Genomic DNA, 19,775 nt, shown 5'->3' with positions numbered 1-19,775 from the left:
CACAACTACCAAACAGTCTGTCTGAAAGTAATTCAGTGCTTGTCTCAGTGTCTGTATGTTCTGTTATGTCTTGCTTTGACGATCAAGCCACCATTACCACCAACAACAACAAAATCAAAAATTCAAACACTATTTGATGTAATGTATTTTGGTCACAGTTTAAAGTTGACCATAGTGACAGTAGAGTGCAGTGATCAAAAATGACTACCACACAGAAAGTATTAAACACTACACACTTAAAGTCATTTTCAATCATTATGAAGAATATGCTCAGATTTGTTTGGCACTGTGTTTATTGAGGGCTTTGCTGTGATTATTAAATGACAAATCAGCCACATTAATTTTATATTCATACAGTATGCAAGTTTGTTTTCATTTCTATAGCACATGAAGTTCATTGACAAATGCTTGATTGAATGTTTTTTCATCAGTAACATGTAAAGAAAATTAAAACAATAAAACAATGCAATTCAATGCAATGAAATCATTTTCAGTTTGTCACAAAAATATATAATACTGTTCTGTTCTGCACTGGCACAGAACAAACACACATACAGATTGAGCTGTAGCGCAATTTATCAGTGCAAAACTGCTATGCAACACACATACTGTATAGTTGTCCCAGAAAAACGTAACTGATTCATTCATTCTTATGTTGAGACAGAAAATAAAATATAGTCCAATGACATCAGACTAGAGCAAATTGTCACATGTTCATTGTTCATGAAAGATACATGTGTTTATGAGAAACTTCTCAATGCTGCAGCTTCACATTTTGAATTTTACATTTGTAATTTCTTTTGATAGGATGCCCTTTGTATTTAATGATGCGGAATATGATTTAAAACAGTACATTTTAACCACAGTTAAACCAAGTAGGCTGTATAAAAGTCACATATCAGCATACAATGATCACATGCAGTAATTTCCTTGTACTATAGAATCAGTTAAAAACAGAGCATGCAGTTCCTTTCTCTTCACTTTCTCACTTTTGTCAATATGAAGCTGAATTTGGCCAACAACTGAGGAGGTCACATCTTCTGATACTCAAATGGCCACACTATTTTCTACCGCTGTTGGATCCAGGTACGTGTATGGGACTTCCAGGCTCTTGTTTCTGACTTTAATGGCTACACTTAACACTTCAAGCTCTCCTTGAAAATCCTTTATCAGCTTGAAGGGAATCTTCTCACTGAAATGGTCCTCTGGGTAGTGGCCAAGTGGGACCTGATGAGATCAATGACACATTTAAAATATGTTTATCAAACATAAACTACTGGAAATATAATGTACAGTTGTAGCAAGTGGGCAGGATTTTTTTCAGTGGCTCAAAGAGACTTGAACAGAAATGTTATTTATGTAATTTTTCATGAAGTCTTGGGCACTTACAAAGTCAGAGGACTGCTGGCTGAGTAGCCACATGGTGGCCATTCCCTGAACTGTCGTGTTGACATCAGGGAATGTCTGCAGCATCGTGGCCTCGCTTGTTGTCCCCTTTGTGGTCGGTGGAGGAAGTTGCAGGGAGATGGGAGTGTTGGGCATCCAGCCACCATAGTCATACTGCAATGAATGATTGACAGACTGATTAATGCTTTTTGAAACCATGCCATGTCAATCTGTTGGTGAGTTGGTCCACTACTTTGGTCCACACTGAAATATTTAACAAATATTAGATGTATTGCCACAAAATATGAATTGGAACAACAATATGTATATACATTCATGGTCCACAGAGGATGAATCCTAATACCTTAGGGCCCCTGACTTTTCCTCTGGCACTACCATGTAGTTCACATTTGTGGTTTTGAGAGTCTCGACACCATTCCGTTGGATTGCCATTAAATTTGGTTCCGACATTCATGTTCCCCTCAGGATGAACTGTAATAACTTTGGTGATGCCCTGACTTTTCATCTAGCGCCATCATCAGTTCAAAATGTTTTCTTGTCCAATACTTTGGTTTATGACCAAATACCTGCAAAACTAATGACATCAGCCTCAGCTGTACTTTGTGTTTTGTGCTAATTAGCAAATATTTGCATGCTAGCGTGGTAAACTAAGAGTGTGGTCTTAGTAAACATTATACCTGCTAAAAATCAGCACGTTAGCATCCTCATTGTGAGTATGTTAGCATTTGTTGCATTTAGCTCAAAGCACCACTGTGCCTAAGTACAGCCTCACAGACCTGCTAGCATGGCTGTAGACTCTTGTTTATGTTAAAGGCTAGCTAACAATCCTCAAATTCAAATGTAATTTTATTTTATTTTTTACCAGAATTCATCCATCTCCCTCCAGTTCAGAGAAAATTGAAAAACCTCATCAACCAACATCAACATTATAATTGATCAGGTAATCAGGTAATGATCCGGTAATGTAAAAGGATTCACCTGTCCAGAATTTACGGCCGCATGCTGTGCTGAGCAAGTGAAGATCACCATGGTGACAAACTTGACCAACTCTACCACGGTGGTAAATCTCTGTGGAATTCCTACGAATTAGAGAGAATAAACTGCATTACTTGAAGAGGTCTAGATGACTAAATTAAAGTTTGAATTGCGTTTACATTATGATTATATAATGGTAAAAATAAAAATGCAAATATCATGATTAAGATAGAGCTTTTCTTTGAAGCCCACCTGTGGATGCTTGGGAAAGGAACCCATATTCAAAAATGTCCAAAATCCACTTCTGCAGTTCGGAGTCTTGCTGGACCTCAGCGTCATTCTTGTAGTAGTAGCTGAGCACTCCCTGCACAAACCTTTAAAAAATGTGGATAAGTTCCTAGTTAATTATACATACTATATTAGTAATACACACTTTTCTAAGACAATTTAATGGCCAAGACTTTGGTGCAATATTTGACACAGTTTGACATTTTCGAAGCATGTCTATTCACCTTCTTGCTGAGAGTTAGATGAGAAGAAGATCGAAACAACTCTCATATCTGTGCCTTAAGTATGGAGCTGGTGGCAATTAGCTTAGCTTAACATAAAGACTGAAGCAGGGGAAAACAGCTAGTCTGGCATGCTTCAAAATTCAAATATGTCTGAATATGTCTGTTCAAGTATGTCTTTTGTTTAAGCCTAACACAAACAAATGTAAAAAGACAAGTTTGGCTTAAACAAAAGACATACAATGTGTCAACTGGTGTTATTTGATATTTGAAGTTTGAAGCAAGCCAGGCTAGCTGTTTTCCCCCTGCTTCAGTCTTTATGCTAAGCTAAGCTAATTGAAGCTAGTTACCAGGCGCAGTGACTTCCTGGAATCTCATGGTTCCCTGGCAACCCCTAGGCATATTTTTGAGAGAGCTTCCAGTTTTTATGCTAAACTTAATCACCTCTGGTTTGTAGCTCCATACTTAAAGCACAGATATGAGAGTGGTAATGATCTTCTCACCTATCTCTTGGCAAGAAAGCGAATAATTGTATTTCTGTGAGTGAATTATTTATTTAAGTCCTAAAGAAATTGATATTTCATATTCTCTGGTTCCAATACAGTCTCTGCCATAATACAAATTATTATATTCGGACATCACCTGTCCGAGCTACAGGACACCTTCAATTCTTGAGTTTTTGGATGCCCTCCACTCACCATGCCTAAGTTCTCTATCAAAGTACTTCAGGCAGGAACATTTAAACAATTTCATAGCCAACTGTCAGAGTCTAGTCAATCAAGGGCCTAAGTAGCTAAGGTTTAGAGCACACATTTTCTGTACTGTCATCTCTTTAAGGCATTGTTAATTTAATACCTGGGCAACTTGGCATTTAAAGGGCAAATCAACAATAAATCAAACACAGCTGAAAATGCTCTTAATGGGTTGAGACTCTGAGCATATTAAAGCTGAGGTAACACCCCATTGGTGATGTCAAAGTAGATGTTTTGACATTCAGAAGTTTGACTACTTAAAACCTGGCCTTTGACATTGTGTTGTGTTATACTGAGAAGTGTTTCTAATATTTTGTCCACAGCATTTACATCAGCGAGGGGTAGGCCACTGTTAATATTAGAACCACCTCTCAGTTTAACACAATACAATTCAACAGCACCACAAACTGCAGCCTGCAAAATGATTATGGAGGCCTCTTTAAAACAGCTATAACAAAAACTGAACATTATAACTTTCATGAAGGTAGGATTTATTACAGGGCGGTTGTATTAGACTACATTATTTTTTAGCTAGGTGTACTTAATACACTGGCAACTGAGTGTCTCAGGACCCAGTGAGCTATCATTAGGGGCCACAAAACTTCCAGCAGCACCTCTGGTGACAGTGAAAGAAGAGCATGTGTTTCACCATAAACTGTTCAGAGGAGATTGCATTAAGCCGGACTAACGGAAAGAATTGATGCAAAAAAAAATGTTGGTAAAGAGCAGAAGTTTAGTTGTTGATACCTTTAGATTATGGACAGAAAACCCTACACACATGTTGCAGCATTTCAGAAAGACTGATGAAAGAAATCCTTTTGAGAAAACCAACTAAGTTACACAAGCTAGCTAATAGAGAGGGCAGGATTTGGGCTCTTTAATTTCTCTATGTCGGGACACCTTGCTGTGCATGATCACTTATTTAAACGGCAAATATAACAACATATATCTCCAATATTGGCTGCCATTCTCTGTACAGTAAATTGCTTGACTTAAGTTTACAGCACACTGGCTAATACAGCCTCAGCCTCAAGCAGCAACTGTAAATTATGGCAGACCAGCCAGATACTTTGGTCACTAGTGATCAGTAGTGGAAAAATTAAACCCTCACTCCACAGAAAGTCTAAATCTAAGTAAAAGATTGGTAACGAAATGGCTAATCAGTCTGAATATCAGGCTTGGCTTTCGTTGTGAAGTAGGATTCCCCGGGCCAGGCATCATTTACCAGAGAGTGGAGCACAATTTATGGATTAACTCAATGGAGTAAAATTTACCCTCTAATCCTACATTTGTATTTTCAGGTTGCTTTCCTGCGGGGATTGGTTCTCCCTGCTGGAGTAATCTCATTATCACAGATGTGTAGCCTTTGTGCTGGCCAGCTGATCTGTCCTGTCTTCCTTACCATCACTTCAGTTGAGGAAAGCATGTGATTCAGTTGTTTGCTTGGTTTCTGGCATTAAACTACACTAGTTATATTTCATGACTTTTTTCCCTACAAGTGTAAATGGAAAACAAATCCTGTACTGAACTCTCTGATGTTGCCCCTAACCCTCATCTGAGACACACACTGTTCAAAGCATGTTTTTTCACTTGAGTGTACTTCATGGCCTGTAAATGCATTCTAACTAACCCTAATATGGTGTAAGTCTTTATATTGTATAATATGGCAACTACACACCACTAAAGCATCCATGATTTTACACCAATATCATACAAATTATAAACATAATGACGAATGGAAGCTGCCTATAATACCTGTGGATGATATCCCAAAGCTTGAGTCCATCATCCCTGTAGTAGAAGTTCGGCACAGCCTCCAGCCCACGCTCAGCAATGTCGTCTGGTATACAGAGGGAGCTGTAGGTCATTGAGGACAGTGATCTCTTCAGGATTGTGATCATAGCCTTTCCACCAGAAGCTGCAAACTAGGGAACAGTCAAATATGTAAGGAATATAGTTAGAGACAAATACTGTACATGATATTGGAAAAAAAGAAACATTGTTTAGATATTATTGTATTACTATATTAGAAGTTGATCTGCAGAGTGTAGCGAGTGTGAGGTGTGAGGAGCTGAAGGAAAGAGGGAACTCTGTTAGTAACACTATTACTTGTTACTATTACAAAGTCAGAAATTGTGATGCTTCTCTACCATTTAGCAGTGTGAAATATCATCAACTTTGGAAGTTACAAAAATCAGCAAGTTTAAAAATCTATAACAACAGTAAGTTCAGTATTCTCCCTTGCAGTTACCTTGTACAGTGGATGCACCATGGGCACGTTGCGCAGCAGTGACACGGCAAAAACTTCAGCCAGCAGATGAGTGCGCAGCAGGTGAGCATTGAGTTGATGCTCGCTGAAATCTGCACTTCTCACAAAAATCTTGGCCATCAACCAGTCATACTCAGAATCAGTAAGAAACTCTTCCGGCAGTATTTTTTTTTTAACCTTTTTCCCAAATTTTTTGAGAAAGTTTTTTGAAGATTCAAAAGCAAAAAGTGTAACCGAGAAAGATGACCAATTATTATATGAGCAGCTGTTGGAAACTCTTTCAAGCTTTTCAGTATTCGTCTAGAAATACATTTTAAAGTTGTCTGGACAATTTGGCATGATGGATTTAAAACATTCAAAAGGCTGTCTGACTGATCCCATGCCATGTCTTTTTTAAGGAATTTAAAAACAAAACAAATATGAAAAAAAAAAAAAATTTGTGAGTGAGGTCAATCCACTAACATGTGTAGGTGTTAATATGCTATATATTATAGTTCTAATGTGTTATAATCTCATTTAGGCTAATGACCTGATCGCCACACAGCAATATAATGGACTATTTGTGCTAAAACATTGCCTGTAGTATGCAAGTTAAGGACATATGCTGCACATTTCAGTATTAAGTGTGACATCTAGGGATAATCCAGACTCACTGCTCCCAGGTAGAAGTTGGCAGTCCCCTCCATGCTTGTGAGCCACATGCCAGGACTCTCCCCAACTGTGCCCACTAGTTTAATGAAGACATTATTTGTAGTTTGCAGTGGTTACAATCACTTCATATTTCACCATTTTGGCTTAGAGATAATAACAGTCAATTACATAAAAAGTGAAATAGAAAATAAGGAAAACATGTTACAATTAGGACAATGTGCAGTTAATTATGTATTAATCTTAACACAGATTAAACAATTATTTGTCCAAATGCTAACTTTTGAGATCCCCAACCCTCTTACCTTACAGACGATCTTCAAAACACAGTTGTCTGCAGTGGTTGCCTTTCCTTTTATACATCCAGTGCAGGTTTTGGGGTGTGTTAATGATGGATGTCCATCTGTAGAACATTTACCATAACTTCAAAGGTAAGAGGTTGAAGAAATGACTCAAATAGCAGCTCATTTATGATGCTGAAATGTATCTCCAACATTAATGAAAGATGACAATATATGATGTAAATACTGTAAATCAAGTCAACAAAGTCTTTACAATAAAATGCAAAAATCACTAAATGCAGGTTGGTAGGTTCAGGCAGCTGAAACAAAAACATTTGATGTAGCTTATGACCCTCAGTGAAGATGTGTTTCACATGACTACATTTGTTGCTATTTTGCTAAAAATCGATTGGCTTGTATAACTGAAATGGATTGACGTATCGAACTTTCTTTAACCACTTAAGATCAGTGAAGTCTGTAGATGATCCTGACTAAATTTTGGGACTATTGGTCCAGCGGTTTCTAATGAGATGTCGAAAATAAGATTTTGAGAAAACTGAGGAAATAAATCGCAATATTTGACATTTTTAGAGCAGAAGACCAGATGCAGATGACTTGAGAGATTAAAATGATGAAATCATTTTGACTCTAGGCTGAGCTGTTTTCTACATAATTGCAAAAATGTAAACCTGATTATTACAGCGTCACCTTGAGGTCAATGAGTGTCATTATATGTGCCTGAGTAGTGGGTGGAATTTGCAATCCATCTGTCAATTCTGGTGACTTCTGGTCTCACGGTTTTTGCTGCACGAAACACTTTTAGCGGAGAAAAAAAAAAAAATTAATAGATGCATAATGAGAACAAAAACAATAGGGCTCCAGCAATGAGCTTCGCTGCTTGGACCCCTAAAAAACACACAACTACCAAACAGTCTGTCTGAAAGTAATTCAGTGCTTGTCTCAGTGTCTGTATGTTCTGTTATGTCTTGCTTTGACGATCAAGCCACCATTACCACCAACAACAACAAAATCAAAAATTCAAACACTATTTGATGTAATGTATTTTGGTCACAGTTTAAAGTTGACCATAGTGACAGTAGAGTGCAGTGATCAAAAATGACTACCACACAGAAAGTATTAAACACTACACACTTAAAGTCATTTTCAATCATTATGAAGAATATGCTCAGATTTGTTTGGCACTGTGTTTATTGAGGGCTTTGCTGTGATTATTAAATGACAAATCAGCCACATTAATTTTATATTCATACAGTATGCAAGTTTGTTTTCATTTCTATAGCACATGAAGTTCATTGACAAATGCTTGATTGAATGTTTTTCATCAGTAACATGTAAAGAAAATTAAAACAATAAAACAATGCAATTCAATGCAATGAAATCATTTTCAGTTTGTCACAAAAATATATAATACTGTTCTGTTCTGCACTGGCACAGAACAAACACACATACAGATTGAGCTGTAGCGCAATTTATCAGTGCAAAACTGCTATGCAACACACATACTGTATAGTTGTCCCAGAAAAACGTAACTGATTCATTCATTCTTATGTTGAGACAGAAAATAAAATATAGTCCAATGACATCAGACTAGAGCAAATTGTCACATGTTCATTGTTCATGAAAGATACATGTGTTTATGAGAAACTTCTCAATGCTGCAGCTTCACATTTTGAATTTTACATTTGTAATTTCTTTTGATAGGATGCCCTTTGTATTTAATGATGCGGAATATGATTTAAAACAGTACATTTTAACCACAGTTAAACCAAGTAGGCTGTATAAAAGTCACATATCAGCATACAATGATCACATGCAGTAATTTCCTTGTACTATAGAATCAGTTAAAAACAGAGCATGCAGTTCCTTTCTCTTCACTTTCTCACTTTTGTCAATATGAAGCTGAATTTGGCCAACAACTGAGGAGGTCACATCTTCTGATACTCAAATGGCCACACTATTTTCTACCGCTGTTGGATCCAGGTACGTGTATGGGACTTCCAGGCTCTTGTTTCTGACTTTAATGGCTACACTTAACACTTCAAGCTCTCCTTGAAAATCCTTTATCAGCTTGAAGGGAATCTTCTCACTGAAATGGTCCTCTGGGTAGTGGCCAAGTGGGACCTGATGAGATCAATGACACATTTAAAATATGTTTATCAAACATAAACTACTGGAAATATAATGTACAGTTGTAGCAAGTGGGCAGGATTTTTTTCAGTGGCTCAAAGAGACTTGAACAGAAATGTTATTTATGTAATTTTTCATGAAGTCTTGGGCACTTACAAAGTCAGAGGACTGCTGGCTGAGTAGCCACATGGTGGCCATTCCTGAACTGTCGTGTTGACATCAGGGAATGTCTGCAGCATCGTGGCCTCGCTTGTTGTCCCCTTTGTGGTCGGTGGAGGAAGTTGCAGGGAGATGGGAGTGTTGGGCATCCAGCCACCATAGTCATACTGCAATGAATGATTGACAGACTGATTAATGCTTTTGAAACCATGCCATGTCAATCTGTTGGTGAGTTGGTCCACTACTTTGGTCCACACTGAAATATTTAACAAATATTAGATGTATTGCCACAAAATATGAATTGGAACAACAATATGTATATACATTCATGGTCCACAGAGGATGAATCCTAATACCTTAGGGCCCCTGACTTTTCCTCTGGCACTACCATGTAGTTCACATTTGTGGTTTTGAGAGTCTCGACACCATTCCGTTGGATTGCCATTAAATTTGGTTCCGACATTCATGTTCCCCTCAGGATGAACTGTAATAACTTTGGTGATGCCCTGACTTTTCATCTAGCGCCATCATCAGTTCAAAATGTTTTCTTGTCCAATACTTTGGTTTATGACCAAATACCTGCAAAACTAATGACATCAGCCTCAGCTGTACTTTGTGTTTTGTGCTAATTAGCAAATATTTGCATGCTAGCGTGGTAAACTAAGAGTGTGGTCTTAGTAAACATTATACCTGCTAAAAATCAGCACGTTAGCATCCTCATTGTGAGTATGTTAGCATTTGTTGCATTTAGCTCAAAGCACCACTGTGCCTAAGTACAGCCTCACAGACCTGCTAGCATGGCTGTAGACTCTTGTTTATGTTAAAGGCTAGCTAACAATCCTCAAATTCAAATGTAATTTTATTTTATTTTTTACCAGAATTCATCCATCTCCCTCCAGTTCAGAGAAAATTGAAAAACCTCATCAACCAACATCAACATTATAATTGATCAGGTAATCAGGTAATGATCCGGTAATGTAAAAGGATTCACCTGTCCAGAATTTACGGCCGCATGCTGTGCTGAGCAAGTGAAGATCACCATGGTGACAAACTTGACCAACTCTACCACGGTGGTAAATCTCTGTGGAATTCCTACGAATTAGAGAGAATAAACTGCATTACTTGAAGAGGTCTAGATGACTAAATTAAAGTTTGAATTGCGTTTACATTATGATTATATAATGGTAAAAATAAAAATGCAAATATCATGATTAAGATAGAGCTTTTCTTTGAAGCCCACCTGTGGATGCTTGGGAAAGGAACCCATATTCAAAAATGTCCAAAATCCACTTCTGCAGTTCGGAGTCTTGCTGGACCTCAGCGTCATTCTTGTAGTAGTAGCTGAGCACTCCCTGCACAAACCTTTAAAAAATGTGGATAAGTTCCTAGTTAATTATACATACTATATTAGTAATACACACTTTTCTAAGACAATTTAATGGCCAAGACTTTGGTGCAATATTTGACACAGTTTGACATTTTCGGAAGCATGTCTATTCACCTTCTTGCTGAGAGTTAGATGAGAAGAAGATCGAAACAACTCTCATATCTGTGCCTTAAGTATGGAGCTGGTGGCAATTAGCTTAGCTTAACATAAAGACTGAAGCAGGGGGAAAACAGCTAGTCTGGCATGCTTCAAAATTCAAATATGTCTGAATATGTCTGTTCAAGTATGTCTTTTGTTTAAGCCTAACACAAACAAATGTAAAAAAGACAAGTTTGGCTTAAACAAAAGACATACAATGTGTCAACTGGTGTTATTTGATATTTGAAGTTTGAAGCAAGCCAGGCTAGCTGTTTTCCCCCTGCTTCAGTCTTTATGCTAAGCTAAGCTAATTGAAGCTAGTTACCAGGCGCAGTGACTTCCTGGAATCTCATGGTTCCCTGGCAACCCCTAGGCATATTTTTGAGAGAGCTTCCAGTTTTTATGCTAAACTTAATCACCTCTGGTTTGTAGCTCCATACTTAAAGCACAGATATGAGAGTGGTAATGATCTTCTCACCTATCTCTTGGCAAGAAAGCGAATAATTGTATTTCTGTGAGTGAATTATTTATTTAAGTCCTAAAGAAATTGATATTTCATATTCTCTGGTTCCAATACAGTCTCTGCCATAATACAAATTATTATATTCGGACATCACCTGTCCGAGCTACAGGACACCTTCAATTCTTGAGTTTTTGGATGCCCCTCCACTCACCATGCCTAAGTTCTCTATCAAAGTACTTCAGGCAGGAACATTTAAACAATTTCATAGCCAACTGTCAGAGTCTAGTCAATCAAGGGCCTAAGTAGCTAAGGTTTAGAGCACACATTTTCTGTACTGTCATCTCTTTAAGGCATTGTTAATTTAATACCTGGGCAACTTGGCATTTAAAGGGCAAATCAACAATAAATCAAACACAGCTGAAAATGCTCTTAATGGGTTGAGACTCTGAGCATATTAAAGCTGAGGTAACACCCCATTGGTGATGTCAAAGTAGATGTTTTGACATTCAGAAGTTTGACTACTTAAAACCTGGCCTTTGACATTGTGTTGTGTTATACTGAGAAGTGTTTCTAATATTTTGTCCACAGCATTTACATCAGCGAGGGGTAGGCCACTGTTAATATTAGAACCACCTCTCAGTTTAACACAATACAATTCAACAGCACCACAAACTGCAGCCTGCAAAATGATTATGGAGGCCTCTTTAAAACAGCTATAACAAAACTGAACATTATAACTTTCATGAAGGTAGGATTTATTACAGGGCGGTTGTATTAGACTACATTATTTTTTAGCTAGGTGTACTTAATACACTGGCAACTGAGTGTCTCAGGACCCAGTGAGCTATCATTAGGGGCCACAAAACTTCCAGCAGCACCTCTGGTGACAGTGAAAGAAGAGCATGTGTTTCACCATAAACTGTTCAGAGGAGATTGCATTAAGCCGGACTAACGGAAAGAATTGATGCAAAAAAAAATGTTGGTAAAGAGCAGAAGTTTAGTTGTTGATACCTTTAGATTATGGACAGAAAACCCTACACACATGTTGCAGCATTTCAGAAAGACTGATGAAAGAAATCCTTTTTGAGAAAACCAACTAAGTTACACAAGCTAGCTAATAGAGAGGGCAGGATTTGGGCTCTTTAATTTCTCTATGTCGGGACACCTTGCTGTGCATGATCACTTATTTAAACGGCAAATATAACAACATATATCTCCAATATTGGCTGCCATTCTCTGTACAGTAAATTGCTTGACTTAAGTTTACAGCACACTGGCTAATACAGCCTCAGCCTCAAGCAGCAACTGTAAATTATGGCAGACCAGCCAGATACTTTGGTCACTAGTGATCAGTAGTGGAAAAATTAAACCCTCACTCCACAGAAAGTCTAAGTCTAAGTAAAAGATTGGTAACGAAATGGCTAATCAGTCTGAATATCAGGCTTGGCTTTCGTTGTGAAGTAGGATTCCCGGACCAGGCATCATTTACCAGAGAGTGGAGCACAATTTATGGATTAACTCAATGGAGTAAAATTTACCCTCTAATCCTACATTTGTATTTTCAGGTTGCTTTCCTGCGGGGGATTGGTTCTCCCTGCTGGAGTAATCTCATTATCACAGATGTGTAGCCTTTGTGCTGGCCAGCTGATCTGTCCTGTCTTCCTTACCATCACTTCAGTTGAGGAAAGCATGTGATTCAGTTGTTTGCTTGGTTTCTGGCATTAAACTACACTAGTTATATTTCATGACTTTTTTCCCTACAAGTGTAAATGGAAAACAAATCCTGTACTGAACTCTCTGATGTTGCCCCTAACCCTCATCTGAGACACACACTGTTCAAAGCATGTTTTTTCACTTGAGTGTACTTCATGGCCTGTAAATGCATTCTAACTAACCCTAATATGGTGTAAGTCTTTATATTGTATAATATGGCAACTACACACCACTAAAGCATCCATGATTTTACACCAATATCATACAAATTATAAACATAATGACGAATGGAAGCTGCCTATAATACCTGTGGATGATATCCCAAAGCTTGAGTCCATCATCCCTGTAGTAGAAGTTCGGCACAGCCTCCAGCCCACGCTCAGCAATGTCGTCTGGTATACAGAGGGAGCTGTAGGTCATTGAGGACAGTGATCTCTTCAGGATTGTGATCATAGCCTTTCCACCAGAAGCTGCAAACTAGGGAACAGTCAAATATGTAAGGAATATAGTTAGAGACAAATACTGTACATGATATTGGAAAAAAAGAAACATTGTAACATTGACCACAAGTAATGGTCTACTGAGCGTGTTGGTCTATTTGTACCTGTGTGAAAACACCAGTCTCAGATATTAGAAGTCGTCGAGCCAAGTAGTTGATCTGCAGAGTGTAGCGAGTGTGAGGTGTGAGGAGCTGAAGGAAAGAGGGAACTCTGTTAGTAACACTATTACTTGTTACTATTACTATTACAAAGTCAGAAATTTTGATGCTTCTCTACCATTTAGCAGATATATACGCCCTTAAACATTATGGTTCATCAACTTTGGAAGATACAAAAATCAGCAAGTTTAAAAAGCTATAACAACAGTAAGTTCAGTATTCTCCCTTGCAGTTACCTTGTACAGTGGATGCACCATGGGCACGTTGCTCAGCAGTGACACGGCAAAAACTTCAGCCAGCAGATGAGTGCGCAGCAGGTGAGCGTTGAGTTGATGCTCGCTGAAATCTGCACTTCTCACAAAGATCTTGGCCATCAGCCAGTCGTACTCAGAATCAGTGGGAAAAAAGATGGGATTGTCCACTGCAGGAGTCTGCTTCAGCTGCAGGAGAAGGAAGGGGGATGTGGTTCATTCAATGCATTCAATTACCAGTACTCGTCAATAATGTTTAAGAATTTTCTGTAATTATTGTATGTTAAGACTATTTACTACAGGTTTGTTCTGCTTGGCAGGTTTGTCTTTTCATTGTGATACTCTGATACTTCATTTATTTTCTTTACATATTTTCATTGAATCCTCCTCTGTTCCTCCTTATCCAGATGAAGGGCCTAAGGATAGTGGGTGTTTTGTAAAGTCCTTTTAGGCAAATTTGTGATTTTGGGCTTCATAAATAAAATTGACTTGTGTTTGTGTCAGACTCAACAGTCAGCCCGTCAAACTTACATATGGATGTGGGAGAAACTTTTTTACATTGCTCGGGCTCAAGCAGAAAGAAATGAATAGCCTTTCTGAGCAGAGAACATTCATAGTTTACAGCTTTACTATTAGCTATAGGTGCTAATCTCACCTGAATAGCAATTGGCATCAGCTTATCATCAGGTGTCTTGTGGAAAAGGACGAGCGGAGCCATCAAATACTGCTTCTTTCCATTGATGGTGTTTGATTCCAGTCCATCCAAACGCTTGTAGTCACACAGGAATATGTTTCCCTTCTGTTTGAAATTTAATTTAGTAACATTAGTTTAATTTTAGTGAGGATGAGAAATTATTTGACTCACATGCATACAGTGTGGATATTTCATATATTAAGGGAACATGTAAGTGCAACATGCAATTCCAAGCTCAATCAAGGTCAAGACAATCACCTTCATTTCATCTGCCAAGCTAAGCTGACCATGGAGGGAGACCATGCCATCAGTGACAGGAAAGTTATTCGGCAGGGCCGTACAACGGCAGATCGACATGGGGTTGACACCATTTAGATACTGGTAGCCGAAAAAAGCGTCCTCCTTCCAATGTTTGTGGACATAGTCTGGGAAAAGAAGAACCGGATTAACTTCATTGACTTTCAAACTTTGGCCGAGAAAATCTTGCTCTACCACTGTTATTAGCTTTAGCTTGAACACTGCATGTGAAACAGGAAAATCTGAAACAATGTGTTTCACAGAATTCTAGTTGTTTCAGAGTCAGTTGTGTGTCAGAGTCTAGATTATATGCAATTAAATACATCATGAGCAAGGCCTAAACTTCTGCATGTAAACTTCTACATGTTGTGATGTCTTGAGAGGTCGGGAGCTTTTCTCTTGGAGATGATGGCCATGATGGGTTGTAGTCCTTGTTACAGCCGCCAAGAGGGAATGTATCTCCCCTGTATGACACTACCTCTCATGACATCACAATGTTTAGATACATACACATTTCCTTCTGTCACATTTTCCTCCATTTAATGGGCCAAGTAAAGAAGCCAAAAGACTATTCAGTATTCAGTAAAATCTAATGGCTTGTCTCAGGAATAAAAACAATTGTGATATTTTTTAGCGAGCATAATGAAATACAGCTGAATATCTGAAAGACTACAGTTGAATCAAGTATTCTATTAAACTACCATGATAGTACAGTACCTGATATGTCAGTCCGTTTGCAGCTGAACGCCCGATTGATATCTTCAATATCAGTCCAGTTCTTCTTGCAATCAGCCAGTCCCTTCAGTTGCAGCTCAGTCAGCCTAGAAAATAAAAGCAAGGAGTAACTTGATGCCTTGTTCTGATAAACACTTAGGTAGGCAGGTACATAGTTACATAGATAGATAGATATGTGACAGAATTTAAAGACTTCACCCATTGACTGCGGTGAAGAAAAACTCTGTAGTCTTGGTGAAGGAGAAGCGGACCTCAGAGGGCAGAGAAAGAGGGTTTTCTGCCTTTATGGAGTGAGGTATTCCCTCTACATACACATCCCAGCTGGGAAAAATAGAGAAGAGCAGAGTGGTGAGAAACTTTGTACAGTCTAGATACCAGTGTATCTGCAGTTTTAATTTAGAGTATGCAAGCATGACATGTATTCAATATTGCAGTTTTGTAACATATGTTATAGTATAATACATTTTAATAAACCCTGGCAGGTGTAACAATCATATGTCATATGGTGGTTAATTTATCATTATATATCATGAATATATTCAACCAAAGGTGGAGGAGGTTTGGATGCATGTTAGTTTTGGTGTGCTTAAAGCTAAAATGTGTATAAGCTCTGAGCTCTCACCGATAGTCTTTCCCTCGCTGCTTCAGCTCCTTCTCCCGACTGTACCTGCCAAGATGATGGTTGTCTTCAAAGACTCTCAGAGCTTAAAGAAAGAATCACAATAAGAGCTGAAATTGTTGATATCAGTCTGCTGGCATGAATTTAGTCCAGGCTCCTTATAATCTAACTTTCAGAACTTGTCTTTCGTTAATGTCTTCTGTGGTCAGTGAACTGCACAAACCTGTTCCCTCTCTGAAACGGTGCACCTCGCTGTCAGTGATCCAGCGGTAGATGGGAAAGTTATACGTGTCTCCCTCGGGGGATTTCACTTCCACCTTGGCAGGGAACCAGGAGTCCTCAGGGAACAGCAGAAGAGGCTTTTTGTTTAGCTCTATCAGAACCAGCTTTCCAATGGAGACAGGGCAGGACACGGTAAAACTAGACACCTGGAGTAATGAGAGAATGGTTTGAAAACATTTATACAAGATATAAAAATTGTATTTAATAACCAAGAACTGAGCTGTAGCATCCCAATAATTTGCATACAATTACTGTAAAATAAAATACCAATTTTATGAAGCTCTATGCATTGTGGGGATTTGTTGTTGCTTTGGTCACCTTTGTGGCCATAGGTCGCAATGCAGCACATATCCTGTTGCTGCACATATGAGCCTGAGTTGGCCACGGTTTACATCAGCTTCACTAAATTGGTATTTAATAATCTCATATAGGCAAAGTTGAGGAAGCATGTTGTACATTTAAACATAGAGAGGGATATTTCAGACTTACTGTTCCTCGGGTGAAGGATGAAGCCCCTTTGAAGCTCATGAGCATCTTGTGTTCACTCTCCCCATCTGTGCCCACCAGCTTAATGAAGACGTTGTTAAAAGTGGTGGCACCGATGAGATTGCCAGTGGATACAGTCACTTCATATTTCACCATTGTCACTCAGGAAAACAGAATAATCCTGGTGGGGAGAGAATAATAATAACCATTCTCAGCACTGACTAGATTAACTAGATGAACCTGAGTGCAAATTTTAAAAAAAAATACTGGTATCACAATGAAAAGGGCATTGGCAAAAGGTATTATAACAACTATCTAATATCTTTTCTCACTTATCTATTACAGTCTAATTATTGCTATTGAAATCATTTCATAAAGTATCTCTTACCTGTTAATGTGGCCAAGAAGTTCCTCTGATGTGATAAAAATAATCACCACTGATTCCTCTTTTTATACATGTGGGAGTGTCCAGTCTGTAGCAGCTCTGGTGATGGGAGTGTTGGACATATATGACATATATAATTAAACCACAGGAAGATAATGCAAATAATAACGTCTTAAGGCAGCGCTAGTTGATTTAATAAAGATAAAAACTTTTCCACCATTAAATGTGAGACCATTACAGTCAACTAAAAATACGAGTTTTATTATTTTATCATTTTGATTAAATGCTACAACGACAAAAATGTTCACCTACACAGTTTATCCAGATTTATCAGATAGTTTTATTATAAACCACTGTAACATGATAGTAACCAATTTCTATAACGTGGCAAATACATACAGTAGACTATACATTAGAGACAATTCAGTGACATGTAAACAAGGTAAATGCAAATACTAGTTATGAAATCACCAAATGCACAAATCACTCTGGCATTTTTATTGTTTCTCACACAATCATACACTCAGTGGCCACTTTATTAGATGCACCTGTACAATCTACTGCAATTCAATACAACAGCTCTGCCATAAATTCTACCTTTACAAAGTTTATAATGTTCCATTTTTGTTGACATTGTCACAAATAGCCGGACCTATCTCTACACTGTACTGTAGGTTTAGCACTGTACTGAGGTGACGTTGTACTGGACTGCATTATATTGAGAGATGTTTCAAATATTTGTCCTCCATAAGAGGGGGGAAGAATATTAGAATGTAATGCAGTTGGGTACAACACCACCACTAACTATGACCTTGAAATGCTAAAACATTTAATTGAATTAACTCCTCTCTGACAGTGTCATTAGTGTCAGTCATAAAAGTAGACTTCATGCCAGAACAGTTGTGTAGGAGCGCATTAGATCATACAGGTGTACCTTATAAAGTGGCCACTGAGTTCCCTAGATCAACTGGCTCAGAACAGACAGGCTGACATACTGTACATCAAGATATTTCTATTTGTCACAGACAGCTCAATTGCAAAGCAAAGCTACTACAACACATAGCAGTTGTTCCAGAAAGAAATTATTGATCCAATCATTCTTGTTTTGAGACAGAAAATAATAAAATAAGTAAGTATATTTCGTGATGAAATCAAACTGGGTTTAGAAGGAGATTATTTCTATGCAGTTTTTCATTTTGCACCACAGTTTAATTAGAATGTGTAAAAAAAAGTCTAAATACAATGATGACGTTGTTTTTTTATCTCAAAACACAATATACAGTATTTCCACTCGTCCCTTTTGTTAATGTGAAGCTGAGATACGAGGTCAGATCTGAGGGGAGGGGACAGTCAGGAGTCCAGTGGGCTTCAGCTTGTTGATCCCTCCATCCAGGATACAAACTCGTGGGAAATTTACCTTGACCAGGTGTGCTGCAAACTGGGAAGAAATGAAAAAACAAACAAAGAAAAAAGCAATTATTTTACCTCACTCCAGGAATTGCAAGTACACATCACCTCACATGACTAACATTGTTATGTGGTTTCCTTGAGTTAATACTCAGAACTCCTGCAGTTGCTGTACATGAGAAATAACATCTTTACACAATAACAGCTCTCCAACAATTAGGAAACAACTTGATGTAATATAGGTAATGCATTACATAATGTGTAAGGTATATCAGTGTCAGAGTTGACACAAGCCAGATACTGAGTATGACTTTGAAGAAGTAAACTTAAAATTAAAGAGAGAGCAAATTAATTTTCATTAAAAAAAGAACAGGTCTGAACTGATCCTGCCTCTAGGTACTTCAGAGATAGTATTAGTGCTACTTAATATTTTGTCCCTCTGTAATTACTGTAGATACACCTTCCAATAAAATGCACTGCAATCCAATAACACCATTAACCAGGGGTGTCATGCAAGCCAAAATTCTGGGGGGGCACAATTAGAGTGGGAGGTATAGGGTCCTTCCCCAGAAAAGAAAATAATGATGCAATTTTCTGCAATTTTAAATATATATATTCAAAAACTTTATATTAAAGGTAAATACTGTATATTTATTTAGAGATTTTCAAGTCAATTATTCGTGCTTTTATGGTTATTGAAAATGACACTCACTTAAAAAGAGCTAAATCTTGTCTGCTTCACCCAAAACTTTTAAAGGGTATAAATTCACATAAAAGACTACTGTATATCCACAATATTTTATGTGTGTCTGCAAGACTCCAAAAGGAATCCCTAATGCTCTCCAAGTTCACTTCCTAATTGCATTTCATTTTCACACGTTTAAAAAAGGGATTATGCTCTACTAATCACTTCAGCAACACTGAAGCTGTAGCCTACATCTCCTGCACGTGTACCTGCTGTTGCTTGCGACTTTTGGAAGAAACCAATACCATAGGGAAAAGGGTGTGTGTGACTTTTTGAGGTATGATTTATGACATAATTAGAAGAATACATTTGACTCATAATATAAAATTATCATAACTACATACTATAAAAAATAATAGTAATAAAA

The 19,775-nt window shown here is 37.9% G+C and overlaps 3 protein-coding genes across 6 annotated transcripts in view; all 3 read right to left on the bottom strand.

The window, feature by feature from the left end:
• Nucleotides 1–275: 275 nt before the first annotated feature.
• LOC122873998 (hydroperoxide isomerase ALOXE3-like) lies at nt 276–6,887 on the bottom strand. 2 transcript variants are annotated; one of them, XM_044191441.1, is made up of 8 exons: nt 6,866–6,887; nt 5,895–6,639; nt 5,666–5,714; nt 5,399–5,568; nt 2,635–2,756; nt 2,386–2,486; nt 1,390–1,560; nt 276–1,227 (listed from the first exon to the last, which is right to left on the bottom strand). In XM_044191441.1, exons 2-8 carry the CDS (start codon nt 5,981–5,983, stop codon nt 1,048–1,050), a joined length of 882 nt encoding a protein of 293 aa, XP_044047376.1. In that variant the 5' UTR covers nt 5,984–6,639; nt 6,866–6,887; the 3' UTR covers nt 276–1,047. The 2 variants fall into 2 exon arrangements, with proteins under 2 accessions (XP_044047376.1, XP_044047375.1); XM_044191440.1 differs by lacking the exon at nt 5,666–5,714 and having other exon boundaries at nt 5,895–6,089; nt 6,566–6,639; nt 6,866–6,881.
• Nucleotides 6,888–8,032: 1,145 nt separating this feature from the next.
• Nucleotides 8,033–18,794, bottom strand: LOC122873997 (polyunsaturated fatty acid lipoxygenase ALOX15B-like). Its single transcript, XM_044191439.1, is given in 17 exon segments — nt 8,033–8,983; nt 9,146–9,192; nt 9,195–9,315; nt 10,140–10,240; nt 10,389–10,510; nt 13,157–13,326; nt 13,454–13,540; nt 13,744–13,947; nt 14,414–14,557; nt 14,711–14,877; nt 15,467–15,570; nt 15,683–15,805; nt 16,107–16,188; nt 16,327–16,531; nt 16,875–17,052; nt 17,260–17,355; nt 18,742–18,794. Coding segments are annotated over 15 exon segments (2,010 nt in total). The 5' UTR covers nt 17,028–17,052; nt 17,260–17,355; nt 18,742–18,794; the 3' UTR covers nt 8,033–8,803.
• The window catches only part of tbck (TBC1 domain containing kinase), a 46,177-nt gene continuing 43,978 nt past the window's right edge, over nt 17,577–19,775 (bottom strand). For all 3 annotated transcript variants that reach the window (XM_044191438.1, XM_044191436.1, XM_044191437.1), the window contains one exon: nt 17,577–18,694. In XM_044191438.1, the coding sequence (XP_044047373.1) occupies nt 18,584–18,694 (111 nt within the window). In that variant the 3' untranslated portion in view covers nt 17,577–18,583. The remainder of the gene's footprint in view (nt 18,695–19,775) is intronic.

This window comes from Siniperca chuatsi, linkage group LG3 (assembly GCF_020085105.1).
Source record: "Siniperca chuatsi isolate FFG_IHB_CAS linkage group LG3, ASM2008510v1, whole genome shotgun sequence".
NCBI lineage: Eukaryota > Metazoa > Chordata > Actinopteri > Centrarchiformes > Sinipercidae > Siniperca > Siniperca chuatsi.
Note: the sequence above shows the minus strand (reverse complement) of the source record. Positions and strands in the feature narration are given on the sequence as shown.